The sequence below is a fragment of the Eumetopias jubatus genome, unplaced genomic scaffold (genome assembly GCF_037043125.1).
Source record: "Eumetopias jubatus isolate StellerSeaLion01/CBP00866 unplaced genomic scaffold, mEumJub1_p1.0 scaffold_5, whole genome shotgun sequence".
Lineage (NCBI taxonomy): Eukaryota > Metazoa > Chordata > Mammalia > Carnivora > Otariidae > Eumetopias > Eumetopias jubatus.
In genome coordinates, this window is record NW_028274811.1 from 121,678,794 (window position 1) to 121,696,683 (window position 17,890).

A 17,890-nucleotide genomic window follows, 5' to 3' on the forward strand; every position below is an offset into this window, starting at 1 on the left:
GGGGTAGGGCTGTGTGTTAGTTAGCAACAGGAAGGAGAAAGCTTGTTTGGATTATCATGTAAACCGTTTTCATTGTGAGGAGCGACCTATTGTTTTTTCAGCCACTTGCAGCAAAGACTCTGTTTAAAAGGTGACTGATATAATGATTTCCTTCATAATCTTAATATTTCAAAGTTGTGGATCATGTTTCCAACAAACTTACATGCATAAAAATACATAACTCAGATTATAGCCGTTTATTTGCCTTTCTTTTAAAATAAGAAATAACTATTTTGCTTAAATCTCAAAAGAACTAAAGGTTCGTATTTCTTAAAGAACTATCCTTCCAGGGAACCACCTTGCTGAGATCAAGTTTTTTCTGAGTTAAAGTAGAGTTAAAAAGTAAAGCAAACATACCCTTTAACCAAAAGATGAGTCATGTGCCTGGACACCCCAGCCTGTCCTAGCAACGGTAAATATCATTTCTTGAGACTCTGGGGCATGCGCAGAAGAAAAAAATATGAAATAAAGAGATCGAAGAAATGGGAAAGGAGATAGAAAGGAAGAACCTGCAGCTAGAGGCAAATGAGAGCATTATCCTCTGAACTGTCAGGTAAGCTACCCCGAACTACCTTACAGACGGATGGTTCCTGTGAGGCAAGTACATCAGAAGGTGACAGATGAGCATGAGGTAGACTTCCCTCTACACTAGAATTCTGTAAATGCTCACAAAGCCATCTTCAGTGGTTCAGTGGGATCACTGATTTTTAGAGTCCAAGAGAGCTGCACAATCGCTTCTCTTCTATGATGGCACCCCGGCCGACAGTTCTTCCTGTTTCGTTCCATGTTTCTATGAAAATTGTACGGTAATGGGTAAAATGCCCACATATCATTGTAGATATTTCCAAAAAGGCTGGAGATGTTGAAAATTAATAAATAAGGAAATATTTGATATTATAGCAGGGTCATGGTAATAACAAAATTAGAGAAATAATTATTTGAATGAAAACTATCCTTTTAACATAAAATGATTGTTCCTCATAACAATCAAATGTTATAAAAGGAGACAATACCAACTAGTTCTTTTATTAGCATCTCCTCAAAGAAGAAGCTTTGACATTACCATCTTAATTTATAGCATTTTCCAAATCGCCTCAGAATAGGTGGAGAAGAATAGCCAGAGAAGAAATCAGAATAATTTTATAAAGGTTCTGTTCTTGCGGTTTTTGCTGTTAGCTGGAATAAAGTCCATCTATGCTTTTCAAGCTCTTGGAAGTGGAAACAGATATTGTTTGCTGAAAACTGAGAACTGGTAATCTCTTGTAATTCAGCTTCCCCCAATCATCTACATGCTGATTCAGCAAAATATTTTTAGGATTTGTTTTTTTCTACAATTGAAGGAACTATTCTGGAAGAAAACGATCTCTTCAAAATCTAATAAGAAAAATAAATAAATAAACAACAACAATAGCACCCTCTCCTGTGTAGGCTTCCTTGTTGAAGGAGTTCTTACATGAGAAGATCCCAATTTGGGGGGCTAGAGGGTAGGGAAACTTCATTGTTCAGGAGCCTCAGCTCCTGAACCAGTCCTGAAGCCAGTGAAATACCACGCAATCTGGAGTTTGGGTCCGATGTTAAAGACACACTATTCTGTCTGAGTACAGGCTAAATTCTATCTGGACACTCTTTGCCTCACTGTCCTATGGTTCTGTGCTGCTCAGGAAAACCAGGAAAGGTGAGTTACTTACCAGTGAACAAATATCAGCAGGCAAGTGCAGCAGGGGTCTTTAATTTTTATGATTCAAATAGACCAGGGCAGTAGCAGCTTATCTATGAATTGCATAAAAAAAGCTTGGATAAAAAGCATGGGAAGAATCTTCAGTTTCTGTCTACCCTCCCCAGACAGTGATAATGGATTCTATTCTTTGAATCTCACTCAACGCCTAGCAGTACACAATGGATACTCAAATGTATGTCAATTCCATTTTAAATTGAAGGACATTCAGTCACATGTCAATGATTTTGGTTGCTTTTATTCTAGCATTTTTCTCTAAGTTTGTAGGGAAGTTCAAAAATTTTACTGATTTATTAAGAAGAAATGCTGTCAAGTCTGAGCATATTAGAGAAACAATTTTTATATCTGATCTCATACTCTTGGTTTGAATGAAGATTTTTTTTTTTGCTGAAGTATTTTTTTTACCACAAATATGAAACGTAAAATGACCACATTAAAATATAATCAGAAACGTACCCTCTGAAACATTTGAGGGAGCCATATTTCAGTAGGGCACTTTGGCAATACCTATTAGTATTTTAAATTTCACTTAGTCATTTGACTAAGCCATCTACTGCTAGGAACACACCCACTGATCCCATGGATATATAACAAAAGTATACTAAGATACAATACAAAGATGTTTACTGCAGTGTGTGTGTGTACTAAATGTTTAAATTAGGATAATAGTTAAATCCAATGTAATACATCCATATGGTACAAAACAATACAGCCATTAAAAGGACGAAGTAGATGTGCATCTGTCGATATAGAAACATCTTCAAAGTGTATTATACTGATTATGTGATTATGTGTGGGAAGAGGTTCTGGTTACAGGTAGAAGAGAACTCCAGCCTTATATTTTTCTTTCTGTTCTGTTTAAAATTTTTAAATATAGGCATGTGTTATTTTTACTTTTTTTGAATGTCAGCAGAAATTTTCTGGTTGATTACATTATAAACCATCTTAATTTTCTTCTTCATATATCTCGATACAGTTTAGAACTTAATAAACGTTATCAAAGAAATAAGAGGTGGACTAACTAAATTACAAGTGTTTTAAAAAGAAATCTGAATCTCAAAAGGTGTAGTTTTTTATTTCAATCAACTATTACAACAAAGCTGAGATAAAGCAGTTACGCTACAAACTATCAGTCTTGCTAAAACAATGGAAGACAATTAGACAAGTTCATTTCTAAAGTCTATGAAATATCCTTAATTTGGCAGAAATTTTAAGAACAGTATTACAAAAGTGGCTGTAATTATGGACTCAAATTATGATACTCATATTTCATGAAAATCCATTTCTAAACTATTTCCTAGACTCAGTTCAAATTTATTCATTATATGTTATGCTTGCTCTCATTCTTCTAAATGCTGAAATGAATAAAACAGACAAAAGAGATCAAGCACCACCACGTTTACATTCTAATGAAGAAGAAAGAGGGAAGAGGAGATACTTATTTAAAGTATCTTATTTATTTAAAAAGTATCTTATTTATTTATCTTACTTATTTAAACTTAAGTAATAATTTATATCTCAAGAGGGGATGTATAACAAAGAAAAATAAAGCAGTGAAGGGGCATAGGAAACACTAGTGGGAAACTGCAATTTCAAATAAAATGGTCAGAGATCTGATTTTAACTGTAAGATGAAAAGTAAAGCCATATTTCTAAATTGTTTTGAATGTGAATAGCCTTATTTAATATCAAAACATATTTTTGGCTTTCACGTGATCCTTGCTTCAATTGAGGAGCCCCTAATTTTGATAAATGCGTGAGCAACAGCTACAATTAAATTTGTAACACTCTTAAGTGTTATTACTAACTTGTAAAACTAATTTTTATTGAGTGATGGTTCCATGCCAAGGATTGTTCTAAGCACTGTGCATGAATTTTCTTACTGAATCCTAACAAAAGTCTTACGAAGAGGGTAGAGGTAATTGCTGTTTTATAGATAATGAAACTGACACACAGAAATCAAGTGAATGGCGGGCCTTCTGGGTGGGTCGGCCAGTTAAGTGTCCAACTCTTGGTTTCAGCTCAGGTCATGATCTCAGGGTTGTGGGATCCAGCCCCGTGTCTGCTTGTCCCTCTCCCTCAGCCCCACCCCGCCACTCTAAAATAAGTAAATAAATCTTAAAAAAAGAAATTAAGCGAATGGCATTTTATCTCTTTACATGAAAGTTACTATATTTAACACAGCATCATTTTCTCTATATATTTAATCATGTTGCATGTTTTGTTAGAGATATAAAAATCAAAATAGCAACACTGGGGGCAGAGGTCGTTTTGCAAATTCCTTTCAACAGCTCACGGATCCTCAAGGCTCTACAGCACACAGAGGGGAATCACTGGTCAAAGTTTTCTCTGGCATTCAGCTACATCTGGATAAGCGCTCTTGTGGCCTGGGTGGTAGAGTTCAAGGCATCTAGATGCTCCAGCAACACAATCATTAGTGTGATCAGAAATTCAATGAAGGGATGCACCTCATCCAAGAATGAGGAGTCCTGGGCACTTAGTCGTCGTGCAGTCTCAACATTACTGGCCCTCCTTAAGCCCCGATTCCCTCATCCATAAAATGAGGGAGTTTAACTTGGAGACTTCAAAGATTCATTTCAGCTCTAACTTCTATGACTCCATGGGTAGAGATAGTTGGGCATTGAACTCTCTCTTTAGCAGGCTTCTAGGATACCAGGAAACTAAATAGAGCTTCCAGAAAAATGCTCAAAATTCCTTCTCCAGTCCCTGAAAACTATGAAAAAATGCAATGTAATTGAAGGTATTGCCCACACAAAATGAGCAGTTGTTTTGAAAAGTGTAAGATTAGGGTGCCTGGGTGTCTCAGTCAGTGGAGCATCCAACTCTTGATTTCGGCTCAGGTCATGATCTCAGGTCATGAGATCAAGCCCCCCATGGAGCCTCACGCGGAGCCTGGCATTGGGCTCCATGTCAGCATGGAGTCTACTTGTCTCTCTCCCTCCCTCTGTGCTCCTCCCACCACTTGCATGCTCTCTCTCTCTCTCTCAATAAATCTTTTTTTAAAAAAAGAAAAGTATGAGATTATTTAAGAATTTCCATTTTGGAATGAAATATTCTACAAATGTATACTACAGTACTTTGTCTTATAGCCTATCACCAACAGTTGGGAGAAACTTACTAGAACTGCGAGTTGTAACTGTAGGAATATCCACTCTAAAAATATTTAAAAGTAGGATTTGTAGTCATGAGGATGTAAATTTATAGGTGTTAACTAGCCTTAAGGAAGGCAGGGAGATGCAAATGTTTCCTAACATCATATCTGATTTTGTAAGTGAGAATGACTTGTAAAGTTTTACTCCCAACAAGCATTTGATGTGTATTATACCATTCCTCTTCAGAGCTTAGAGGCTTTCAAGGCATGCCCAGATGCTCCATCTTGTATTTCATCCTCCTGAGTGCTCTGATTGACAACTGCCAACCCTGTTTCTGTGATCATTACCCATGGGGTCAGTGGTCCACCTGCTCAAAAAGCTGCAACTCTGGAACCCAAAGCAGACAGAGGTGGGTGTGAGCTATGTAGCTTGTCTTTGTGCCATGGGAAACCTCACAGACTTAGCAATATAAAAAATGCCACACTAAGCAATGAGGGGCGAGGGGAAATGTGTGTGTGTGTGTGTGTGTGTGTGTGTGTGTATCTCAAAGTAAGAAATCACAGAATTTGATTTGGATGTAATTTGAGGTCTTTTCCACGTAAGGTGGAAATGAAGTCTACGTTTGTTCTCTCCGTAAAATCAAGGAGCGTCAAAGAAATTTAATTAAGAATATGTGCAATATTTTCTGTTGACTATTTAACTTCCTAAGAATCACTTCTCAAGGCTTTTTTCAATCAGTGGATAACTCTGCTTGCCTACAGTTAGTGAGTTAATTATAGAGAATTTTCTACTCATTAAACTGAGTCTAACAGGACCTCAATTGAGTCTAACAGCACTATTAGCTATTAGCTTGATTGTTGGCAAGTACGAGAAGGCAAGGAAACTGTGTTTACTTGATAACATTTAATAATTCAGTCTTCTCACCGATTCAGACTACCTATCCCCCACAGTCTCTTTAAATCTGTTAGATGTTTCTGTTCCATGGAGATGCTCACATAACTTGGGAAGAAAGGCATATATTCAATGTGTTTTAATTATTATAGCTTTTTAGAGACCTATTTTAGAAAACGATTTTTACATGTGCAGTGTGAGTCTCATTGAAATCACCAACTGACTTCCTCAATAAACCATCCACCAAGGATGTAAAAGCTTTTCAGACTCCTTCACTCAAAAGTCCCTTCGTAGCTCTCCACTGCCTACCAAATAAAGCACAACAATCCATCCGGTCCCTCTCAGCCAGCACTGCCCAAGCCACAGGCTCCACCAGGGACATGTCATACTCCTACGCCTCTAATCTTGGCATACGCCTTTCCTTCCACATGCCCTTCCCTTTGATGCCTGGGGGAGTCACATGAATTTTTCAAGATGTAACTCTTCTATTATTTTCCCTTTGAATCTTTGGCCCCACAGCACTCCGACTCTGTCTCAATCATGATACTTATCAAATTATGTTGTCATATTTTAAGGAATTTTCAGGAACTTTCTTTTTTCTTCTCTTTTTCCATCTAGTCCCTTCTAGGAATTCCCTGAGGGCCAGCTTCATGGATGTGTGACCTATGCAGTCACACAGGACCACACTGAGAAGGGTTCCATGCTTGCTTGGCTTAATGCTCTGCCATTAGTCTCTTAAAATTCTTAATAATTTTTTAATAAGGGGCCCTTCATTTTCATTTTGCCCTGGGCCCCACAAATTATGAATCCAGTCCCAAGTTCCATTAAGTGGTGAGAACTGCACAGATGCCAACGTCCTGATTTTTCATGAAATTTTTCCTTTCCTTTTATTCATTGTGATTAATGTTCAATGATGTTTTTCTTATGGGGCTGGAACCACAGTGAATATATTCATTCTAAACAGCTTTCTCCTCACTATTACAGAAAAATAGTGGTTGATCAGTACTATCTGGATAACTTTTGTGACCAGCTTTGCAACAAGCCAGAGACCAGGGAATGTAACTGGCAAAGCTGTCCTATCAACTGCCTCCTGGGAGATTATGGACCGTGGTCAGACTGTGACCCTTGTGTTGAAAAACAGGTAGGTGACCCATGGGCATCTTCAGGAAACCTGAATCACAATGAGAGACCTGGATAACTTAGAAGTGCTCAATTTCTGAAAATAAAGTATTTTTTAAACTATCCCAGCTTCCAGTGAGGGAAAATTCCATTTAGCAATCTTTTTTTTTTTTTTTTTTTTTGCAGGGGCAGGAAGAGGAGGACTTATTTACATGTTTTACTCTCATATGAGCACCAAAAGGAATTTCTGCCCCAATATTGACATTGTACTTACTGAGCTCCAAATTCCATTGCCTCTGAGACCTCAGAAAGTTCCCTTTGAGAGCTCAGAAAGTAAAAACAGATGCTAGAAAAATGGGTATGTCAGTCCAAGGTTTAAAATCAGACAGAAAGGAGGGACATTAATCAAAAGACTGACTCTTGGCCCTACCTCTAATTTCCCTCTCCCCACAGGAAAGTCCCTCGATTTGTTTATTGTTCCAAGCTGTAGTACTTACCCACGTTAGCTCATTCCTGTAAGGGCACTGGCCCACATAGACCCCAGTTACAGCAGTGCTGAGCATTCACACATTAGGGAGAAAAAAGGGAACTCATTTATGGAGCATGAGGAAAACTGTTCTAGCCCCTTTACTTACACCATCTTACTCAAACTTCACATCAGAGTGTGTTTTCCTACCCTGTTTACAGATGAGGAAGTTACAGCTCATTGGGGAGTAAGTAATTTTCCCAAGAATACACCTCTGATGAATAGAGGCGCTATATTTCTAACTTGGATTTTTCGGACTTCAAAGTCGGCACTTTTTGATCCTGCCCTATTCCTATCCTTCCCTGGCTCCCTGTTTTACTGTTCACAATTTAAAATCCTTCAAAATGTGGAGACTGTGTCTATCTTGGTTTCCATGCTGACTTCCTCATGCAGAAGAACCCCCAAATCCTCTCAAATTGATCACACTACCTTTGAGATATGAAAGTGCTACTGTGGGGCACCTGGGTGGTGCAGTTAAGTCTCTGACTCTTGGTTTCAGCTCAGGCCATGATCTCAGGGTCGTGGGCTCCGGCCCCACGTCAGGCTCTGCGCTCACAGTGTCTGCTTTGAAATTCTCGCTCCCTCTCCCTCTGCTCTTGACGCTTGTGCTCTCCCTCTTTCCCTCTCTCTAAAATAAATACATAAATCTTTAAAAGTGCTATTGTTACTACCTGGAAGATTTACTGCATACAAGATACTCAGTAAATATTTGTGCATTCGATTGAATTTATTTTCATATGGTTTCAGAATTGGCAGTTTTAGAAATCTGTTGTCCTGCTTTCTCATTTTACGGTTTGGAAAACTGAGGCCCAGAGAGGTGCTGACTTCTCTAAGGGCACACGATAATGGAATTGGAAAACTCATTAGTTAATTTAGGAAACATCACTGGAGGAAGATCACTGCGGTGACTAAGAAGCCCAGTTTTCTTAGATACATTTTGGCTTTGACCCTGCCTCCGAGTTCCTCACCTTTCTCTCCTTTCCTTTCAGTTTAAGGTTAGATCCATCTTGCGCCCCAGTCAGTTTGGAGGACAACCATGTACTGAGCCCCTGGTGACCTTTCGACCATGCATTCCATCTAAGCTCTGCAAAATTGAAGAGGTTGACTGCAAGAATAAGTTCCGCTGTGACAGTGGTAATGTACACTAGGAGATGTTCAGTCTCCACTAAAAATAACTTGACTAAATAAAGTCATTCCAGTTGACTACCAGTAAAAGCCATGCATGACAGAGAAGTCCCACCATATGTTAAGTATGGGGAGACAGGGGTGTTATGGTACCAACTGCCAAGCTATTCATGTATGAAATTATAGCTTTGAAGCTATGATTATCTTGACCGTGTACCTGATCCATTTACTCTTCAAGTACTGGTGCCCAGGTCCTTACACTGTGATAAAGAAGGATGGAGAGAAAGCAGGAGGAAAAGGAAGACAAGGCAGATCCTCGTAAGCATTGGCTATTAATAAGTACAAATCTACAATCAGAACCAGCAGCCGAAAAGGAGTGACGGATTTAAAAGATCTTCAGTGTAGTTTATTAAGATAAGAATATTAAGATTAAGATATTACGTCAGGGGGATGACTAGAGATAATGTGACAGATTTTCTTGGGTGGTCTGTTGAATGGTTCCAAAGGTAATTCCAAAGGGAAGACTGAAAATGCTTTCAACAGTAGCAACACTCCCTTCAAGTCCATTACCCACTCATTCAGATATTTAAGTTTCATTAGATTAAGAATGAACATACTACTTAATCATATGTATGCTCTTGCTAATTAATAGCTCTTGAACACCACCATTTTGAACTCTCTAAATCTGATTTCTGCAAACTTTTTCAGTAAAGGTCCAGACAGTAAATGTTTTAGGCTTTTTGGCCACATGTTCTTTGTTGCAACTACTCACCTCTGGCTCTACAGCATCAAAGCTGCCATAAGTGGCATATCAACAAGTGGGCATGGCTGTGTTCCAATCAAATTGTACTTATGAAGACAGGCAGCAGGTGAGTTTGGGCCCTACTTCCTGCCTTCAGCCACAGTGCCCTGACCTCTTCTCTAAACAGTCAACTTGATGTTAAAATTGGAATTCAGATGAATAAAATCCGTATCATTTTTGTGTACTCTGGAATACAATGAAAAGTAGAGTATTGACCGCTAAGTAGCAGATCTCAAATTCCATAGAAAATTGACCCCAGACTTTAGGTCTAATGTTTCTCTCCTCTTGGTCCTTGCTTCCTGCCTTCAGCTTTGCCGACCTTTTCTGAAAGTCGGACAGGAATGCTGGTGTCAGGATTTTCCCTTGGTGGCCCCCACACCTGCGATATGGTGGCATATGGGTAGGGAGATATACTTCATGGCTACATGCATAAGGTCATGTCACAAGTTGACAAAAGAGAGAATATGAAAACCATCTTGCTGGCAATGGCTGAGTGGAATCCAGACGTCAGCATTACACCCAGAACATTAAGATAAAGGTTTAGAATTGAGGGGCAACTATTTGAAGCTTGAAGAACAGTTTTGGAACCAATTACCAGAAAGAACTCCTTTATACAATGGTTGTTAAATCTGTGAAATTTAGTACAGAAGGGTTTTCTTTGGCCAAAAGTATTCACAACTTTGAGAAGGCTTTAGATACATCCATGGCCCACCCAACCATAATGAGCGATTTCAGGAAAGCTAGTGGTATAAGGACAAGTGATCTCTAGTTCATCAGCAATATATCCACAGCAAGTGATTAAAACAAACAAACAAACAAACAAACAAGAAACCTGACTATTCAAACATATATGCAATGTTTGGTAAGTACCTGCTACCCTGAGCTCTCTTAGTGACCAGATCCCTTCACCAGGAGTCCCTAGATCTTCCCATGATCCAGCCACTAAGAGGCCGATCCCTGGCACAGATGTGGTTGGTATCCATTTTGATCAGGTGGTGCCGTGGCCTACTGATTGTTAAATATTATTGTTAAATATTGAAGATTATATACTCCTTTGCTCTTCTAAAATCACCCATTAATGCCACTCTCAAAAGGAATTAAGGTGGATGGACCATTATTTGACTCAATAGGATGTTTGGCCCTCAATTAACAAAGAACCATTTATCCTAAAGAAAGTTTCCCTCTTCCCTTTCCTCCCTCATGATTGCTGTTCTAGTTCCACCAAAACTAAATATATGATCTTAATGCATACATGGATCTTTGAGAATTACCCATAAGGCTAATAATCCCCACATGCACTATGCCAACTCTTCTCCCAAAGTCCTAGTTTTAAGCATAAAGACTAGAGAATTTGTAGCTCGTTATACATATACTAAACTACTGCAGTAACACAAATCAGCTCAAGTAATAGGAAAAACATGCACAATTTCTAAATGATACATAGCTCCAGATATAAGTATATAGATGCATGCATTGGCTAAAGCATGCTGACTTCTGTAAATCCTGCACTATTCGAACTGCCCTTCACCTTTCCTGTTCTTTCTTTGGTATGGGATATATTTATAGCTTGCAATATCTCTCCCCTTGTGTTTCCTATTCCATTGAGTTTCTGTGGCCTGGAACCATTCTCAGCTCTGTCCTATCAGACCTATATCACTCCTGCCACACATTCCTAAACATCACTCAGATGTCCTCTTGCTTTCATCCCTCCCTTTGCTAAGAGGTCCTCTTCAATATCCCCAGAAGTACTAAATGCATAGAATTTCTTATATTCAAACATATCTGGTACCTTGCTCACAAAGCTAGGCTAATGAGAACTATACCCTGCACGTATGTCCCTACCTCTGCCTAATAAAATGGGATTTCCTTTTTTTTTTTTTAGTGTAACCATATCAAAACTTTATTTGCTCAAATTTATAAGTGTGAGTTTCAAACCTTTTTAAAAATGTACTATTTTTCTTTTTTTCCTTTGGAAAAAGCATCTATATTTCAAACTAAATTACACATTCATTTCTGCCCTGAAAAAAGCAAACAAAACACCAGAGATGTGCTATTTTAAAAACAGAGCATCTTTCCAGGTTATATCTTTGGATTCACAGACATCTGATTCCCTCAATATATTCAGTCTTGTTTGATTATGGTGCTCATTACTGTAATTCTTTATAATCATGGTCCAGATACAATACAACATTTTGAATAATCAAAGAAGGAAACTTAATTACTTTCATTTTTCTCTACCTTCTTATTGAAGATTATTCACCAAAAGAGTTGAAACTAACTGCTTTCTGGGAAACTTTCTATTCATAAAAAAAATGTAATTCAACAGAATACCCAATTTCCCCAAGCAGTTCAGTTAGTCAAAATAGTTATGCATAGCTTCAGTGAGATGCTGATCACAACTTAAAGTACTTAACCAGATAATCTTGAGTAAAACATTTAATTCAATCTCCTTGTCAGTGAGACCTGTACATAATTGTACAGATGCCAGCAACTCTGATTACAGACGAGAGGCTGGGGGACAGGAGAGGGGCTGTCATTGTACATAAGTCATTTCAAATTCTGTAATATATCGATTTCCATTGATTCTAAGGATCCTTATGAAATTCAGCAAATTTAAAAAGGAAGGGAATTATCCAAGTAAATGGGGTTGGCACTATTTTGTAAATTCACTCACTTAACCTGCTACCTAACACTAGTACCTAGTGGTTAAAAAAAAAAAAATTGTCTTTTTAACTTGTTCAAAAAACAGTTAGATATAATAAATTTTATGTTCTTAAACGTAAGATAAAAAATATCACATAGCATTACTCTTAGGTGTCTGGCTTCTTTTACTTAACCGAAAATTTTATAGATACAATGATAGTATCATGTGTACCTGTGTGTGTGTATGTATGTGTATATTAAATTATAGGTTTTTTTTTTTTAAATAAAAACAGTGACCTTGGGTGCCTGGGTGGCTCAGTTGGTTAAGCGACTGCCTTCGGCTCAGGTCATGATCCTGGAGTCCCGGGATCGAGTCCGGCATCGGGCTCCCTGCTCAGCAGGGAGTCTGCTTCTCCCTCTGACCCTCTTCCCTCTCGTGCTCTCTCTCATTCTCTCTCTCTCAAATAAATAAATAAAACCTTTAAAAAAAAAAAAAAACAGTGACCTTGAGTTTGGTGTTCTGAATCAAAACAAAAGCCTGAACCTACTGTTGATTTTCTCCTACAGAACATGATTTCTGCAGCAAGCTCACTGTAATGGGAATGGGATTCTAGAATTACCTCTCTTATTTAAGACAATCAGCCCAATGGTGACTAAAATAAGGGGAAAATATCAGTTTGGCATCCGTTTCCGTATTTCCTAAATCTGTACCAAAAATAATGAAAATTTTTACCACTCTCCTTTGAAATTTAAAGCACTTACTCGTTTCAAATCTTAAATATCTTCTCAAATAATCATGTGTTGTTAATGTCGTTTGCTTTTCTTGACCAGGCCGCTGCATTGCCAGCAAGTTAGAATGCAACGGAGAAAATGACTGTGGGGACAATTCAGATGAAAGGAACTGCGGACGAACAAAAGCAGTGTGCCTGGGGAAGAAGCAGCATATTCCCATCCCCAGCGTACAGCTGATGGGCGCTGGGTAAGTAGTGTCTCTTCATCGTTTGCAGGAGTAAAGGCATCTCGGGAGGAATGAGCCGGAAGCAGCAGTGAAGCGATGAGACACGTGATTGTCCACCTTCCCCATTAACCTCTTATTACTCTCACCAGCCCTGTCTCCCACACGTGGCTGCCCTGCTCAGGCGGTGTGTGGCCATGATCCTCACTCCCATTTTCACCCTCAGTCTGTACCAGGCCATGCTAGGGGTGGTTCATAACCACGGTTTGTTTCCATTCTCATCTATCCTTCTGACAGCTCTGGGGTGAATCAGGCAAACTGGTGCCAGGGTGGATTCATTCCTGGGGTTAGATCTTGAATGGGTGAGTAACCAATCAGAAATGCGCAGTTTCCTCATCTGTATGTTGGATGACTACAAACCGATTTGAAGTTCTGTCCTAAGAATTCTTAATTAGAGTTGATTTCTGTGAGAGTGCTTCAATATCGTCTCATCAATGTGCAGAAATGGTTTCCTTCTTTTCCTTTCCCTGGAAGAAAACCTCAGCCCAAAATCCCCACTGATAATCACATTTCCTAAGGTTCTGATTGATGAGGGGTGACATTACAAACTCACCTCTTGCTCAGTTGATCTAGACTCTAGAGTTACAGATGGGGAGGACCACATGCTATGTGTACTTTGGCAGAAGGACCGTGTGGCCCTCTGCCAACCAGAGCTGTTATCCCAAGGTTTCTCAGAAATGAGCAAAACCTGCTGGCTCGCGGACAGCCAGTCCGCTCCCCGCCTCTCCAGGGACTGAGAATTTTAAGAGCTGCTTACTGGAATCTCTTTCTAATCTGCTGGCCTTAGTATCTCTGCCCCTTCTCTAGCACATTTCTACCCAAAAAAGGTAGCCTTCTGGTTTGCTGTCCCTCTTTTTAAGTGCATCTCTCCAAGGGAGAATTTAACAAGACATACCAACATTCCTACATTGCCAGCACCAGTCACCAGGTATTAAACCTAAAGCAAGAATCAGGCAATAACAGCATGCTCTTTGTTTTTTGTCAGGCTCCACCAAGGTACAAATGCATACACACACGTATACATACAGGCACACACATGCAAATTTGTGTGTGTGTGTGTGTGTGTGTGTGTGTAATTTTTAATGGAATTTTTAAGGTTATAAAATATGACACATAAAGCCAAATTAGATAAAAGAAACACTTTAAAAACTTAAATATGAAAGACCATGATGTACTTGAAAGAGCAAAATATTTAAAGTCAACTTAAGAGGGGAGGAGAAAGAATAAAGTGGAAAATTGCAACATAGTTGACTTAACCCCTAAAAGACTCCTCAGGCATGCCCTGATAGAGCCACCTCCAGAAAACTATCTTCAGGCTCTTTGCTACCTTCATAGATTCCTCATGACCTGGGAGCCATTTTTTCTCAAGCCCTTTCTTGTTTGTGACAAACTCTTAAGTACATTGTATAAAACAGTATAAGGTCAACAGTTTTTTACCTCATTGATCCCTCTCAACTCAGACAACAAAAATGAATGAGTCTTAAAACACCTGTGTTTGTCAGGCTCCCATAAGTAGTTTGGAACGTTTTTCCCAGATCAATTCCTCATACTTTCTCCGTCAACTATCCATTGATACAAATTCAAATATGGATGAGAACAAACCTCAAATTGTGCTTGCAGCTATCTGAGTATGAGATCCATGTTACAAAACCCACAGGAATTAGGCCTTTAAAAAAAAAAAACAGCTTTATTGAGGTATAATTTACATACCAGTTCTCCTCCTATGTACCTCTTTTCCTCTCACATGACCACCCTTCTCACAATGCTCTGACACCAGAAGTGGGGGGGTTTTCCCCTAAGTCAATCTCTGTGACACCAACTGGGTGTCCTACAGTTTAACTCAATTCTGACACTATCTACCTAAAGGTAGTGTCAGATGCCACAGGTTAAGGGCTCGGTCCCACAAGACCAGCCCCCCTCTGATGCTAATCACAAGTCCAAATTGTCACCTGTGATTCTGACACCCAGGAGGTTTTCAGGACCCCCTCCTCTTTGCTTTATTTGCTAGAATGGCTCACAGAACTCAGTAAAACAATTTACTTACTGTTGTTAAAAAACAAAATTCAACTGAGTAAATGAAGATCTAATTGGCTTTATTCAATGATTCGTGAATCAGGCAGATAGAAAAGAGCTCCAAGGAGCTATACAAAATGGAAGACTTTTATGGGCAGAAGGAAGCAGAGCAAGGAAATTTCTGCGAAGAGTGGAATATATCAGGCAAGGTCACCTCCCTTTGAGGGAAGGCAGGGGTTGATCAGGCAGATTACCTCACTAGTTGCTGATCAGATAATTCCACATGGCTGTTTAAAGGTCACATTCTTGGAAGAGGCAATTAAGAACTGCGATTAAGTGAGGCATTAAGGCTTGCTGACGTGAAGCTTAGCCCAAGTGACTCCATTTTGTTGTTTCTTTCTTTTTTTAAATACTGTTTACCAGTTTATTATAAAATGATGTAAAAAAGAATACAGATGAACTTCCAGTTGGGAGAGATTAAGTAAGGCAAGGTATGTGGGAAGGGGTGTGGAGCTTCCATGCCCACCCCCAGGCACACCATTCCATGTGTTTACCAACTCAGAAGCAATCTGAACCCCATAGTTGTATGATTTTTATGGAGGCTCCACCATGTAGGCATGATTGATCATTGATTCCATTTCCAGCCCCTCTCCCTTCTCTGGAGATGGGAGATAAGGCTGAATATTCTAAGCTTCTAAACATGGGTTGGTCTTTCTGGTGACCAGCCCCCCACATAGGAGCCTACCAAGAGTCACCTCATTCAAACAAAAGACACTCCTATCACCCAGGAAATTCCAAGGGATTTAGGAGCTCTGTGTCAGAAACTAGGGTCAAAGACCAAATATTAGAACAAAAGATGTTCTTAGTGCTCTTATCACTTAGGAACCTACAAGGGTTTTAGGAGCTCTGTGCCAGGAGCTGGGGAGCACAGACCTTTATATATATTTTCTATTATCTTATCATATGTAAGCCAGTATTATCAAACCTTCCACAAAACTTTTTTCACAGAATACATATTAATATCTATAAGAATTTAGAAATCTATTGGAGCATCTTGGAGAAGTTTTTCATCTACCACAAAACAATTTCTTAATTTCCATAATTTCTTAAATATTTGACTTGTGCTAAGCTAATGTCCTTCAGTTTCATCATTTGTAAAATAGGTGAAATAATTGTATCTATATCTATATCACATGGTTATCATAAATATTAAATAACTATAATAGTAACATTAAATATAGATCAGACAGCTTGATATATGTATATGTATAAATGTGATATATGCATATACATATAAATATATGTATATATTTACTATATATATACAGATAGTAAATATGTATATTATACATATGTAATGTACGTAAATATACATATATTAAATATTTGTATAAAATATACATATAGTAAATAGTATGTAAGCATTTGCTAAATTTAAATATTAGTTATTAATAAAAACAATATCATTACAATTTTATTAAAATACTGCTACTACTATTTAATTATTAGCTATCAGAATTCCTTTACTGTATCACACTGAAGGAAGTGAACCCAGAATAGCACAAATTATGTAATAATTTATTTTATAATCTGCTTCTAAAGTTTGTACTGGTGTGGTAAGTCATGAAATAAAAATAAACCTAAATTTTATTTCATGTTGGAAACCCAGAACAATTAAGTGAGTGGAATACAGAGAATCTAACAGAGCCAGAGGGGCTGAGTTTTGACTTCCAGCCCTTTCCGGCTGCCACACCATAAACTAGAAAAAATGGGCTTTTCTTCAAGTCATTTGTCATGAGTCAAAAATGTCTGAAAAAGGAATTTCTTTCATATAAGTATGGTAAATTTTAAAGATTGCTCTACATCTACTGAATTCTTGAAAATTACTTTGTTTGCAGGTATCATTTTCTAGCAGGAGAGCCCAGAGGAGAGATCCTTGATAACTCTTTCACTGGAGGAATATGTAAAACTGTCAAAAGCAGTAAAGCAAGTAATCCATACCGTGTTCCAGCCAATTTGGAAAATGTCAACTTTGAGGTATGACAGCCTATCATGGCGGCCCTCCAATGCTGATCGTGATTATAAACTAAATTTCCAATGAAAAATTATTGATGAATGTAAGGACAGAATAAGGTAATGAGCATTTTAAATCACCTATTATGGGTTGTTGTTTAATCCTTCCACAGCCAGTGAGGTCAGTGTTATTATCATCCCCTTACAGATGAAAAAACAAATGTAACCAATTTGCCCATAGTCGAACAGCTTGTAAATCAGGGATTAGAGATTCCAGGTCAGGTTTCCCAAACTCCAGAGTCCATGCTTTCTCCAGTGAACATTTAGCTGTACCTTCTCCCACACAGATAAATAGTTTGCTTGATTCCAAATTTCCTCCTACCGTATTAACCACAATAGTTAGACATAAAAGAACTTCTTAAACAGACATAACTTCTTAACTTCTTAAACAGTTAGACATAAAAGAGCTTCTTAAAACATCAAGATGAAGCTAAGGGCTACAAGGGTAGTACTTCTTACCTTTCTTCCTATTTTATTAATTGATTTGGTTTTCTGTTTGTTTTCCTAAGTGTAATGAGTGATATACTACATACTCCCAGAATCTAGCCCAGTGCCTTACACATGATAAGTGCTTCAAAATTGTTCAACTAAAGTAAACAATTTATTTCTTTTCATTTATGATAAGAGAAACAGGAAAGACAGGATTTTAATAGTAACATCCAGGCATACAAATTTGACATGCTAGAGAGAATTTCAGGGAGTCTAATGATTTCTGAGACTGCTTTATTAATTGTATAACTTCAGCAAAAGTCATTCAATCCTTCCTTTAGAAAACCTTTTACATATATATATATATA

The 17,890-nt window shown here is 38.2% G+C and overlaps 1 protein-coding gene across 1 annotated transcript in view; it reads left to right on the forward strand.

Annotated features, from left to right (window-relative positions):
* The first annotated feature begins 1,680 nt into the window (after positions 1-1,680).
* The window catches only part of C6 (complement C6), a 58,737-nt gene continuing 42,527 nt past the window's right edge, over positions 1,681-17,890 (forward strand). Inside the window, exons 1-7 of the mRNA XM_088023700.1 lie at positions 1,681-1,718; positions 3,683-3,685; positions 5,140-5,295; positions 6,762-6,918; positions 8,412-8,556; positions 12,824-12,971; positions 16,919-17,057. Coding sequence (XP_087879826.1) covers positions 5,153-5,295; positions 6,762-6,918; positions 8,412-8,556; positions 12,824-12,971; positions 16,919-17,057 — 732 coding nt within the window. The 5' untranslated portion in view covers positions 1,681-1,718; positions 3,683-3,685; positions 5,140-5,152. The remainder of the gene's footprint in view (positions 1,719-3,682; positions 3,686-5,139; positions 5,296-6,761; positions 6,919-8,411; positions 8,557-12,823; positions 12,972-16,918; positions 17,058-17,890) is intronic.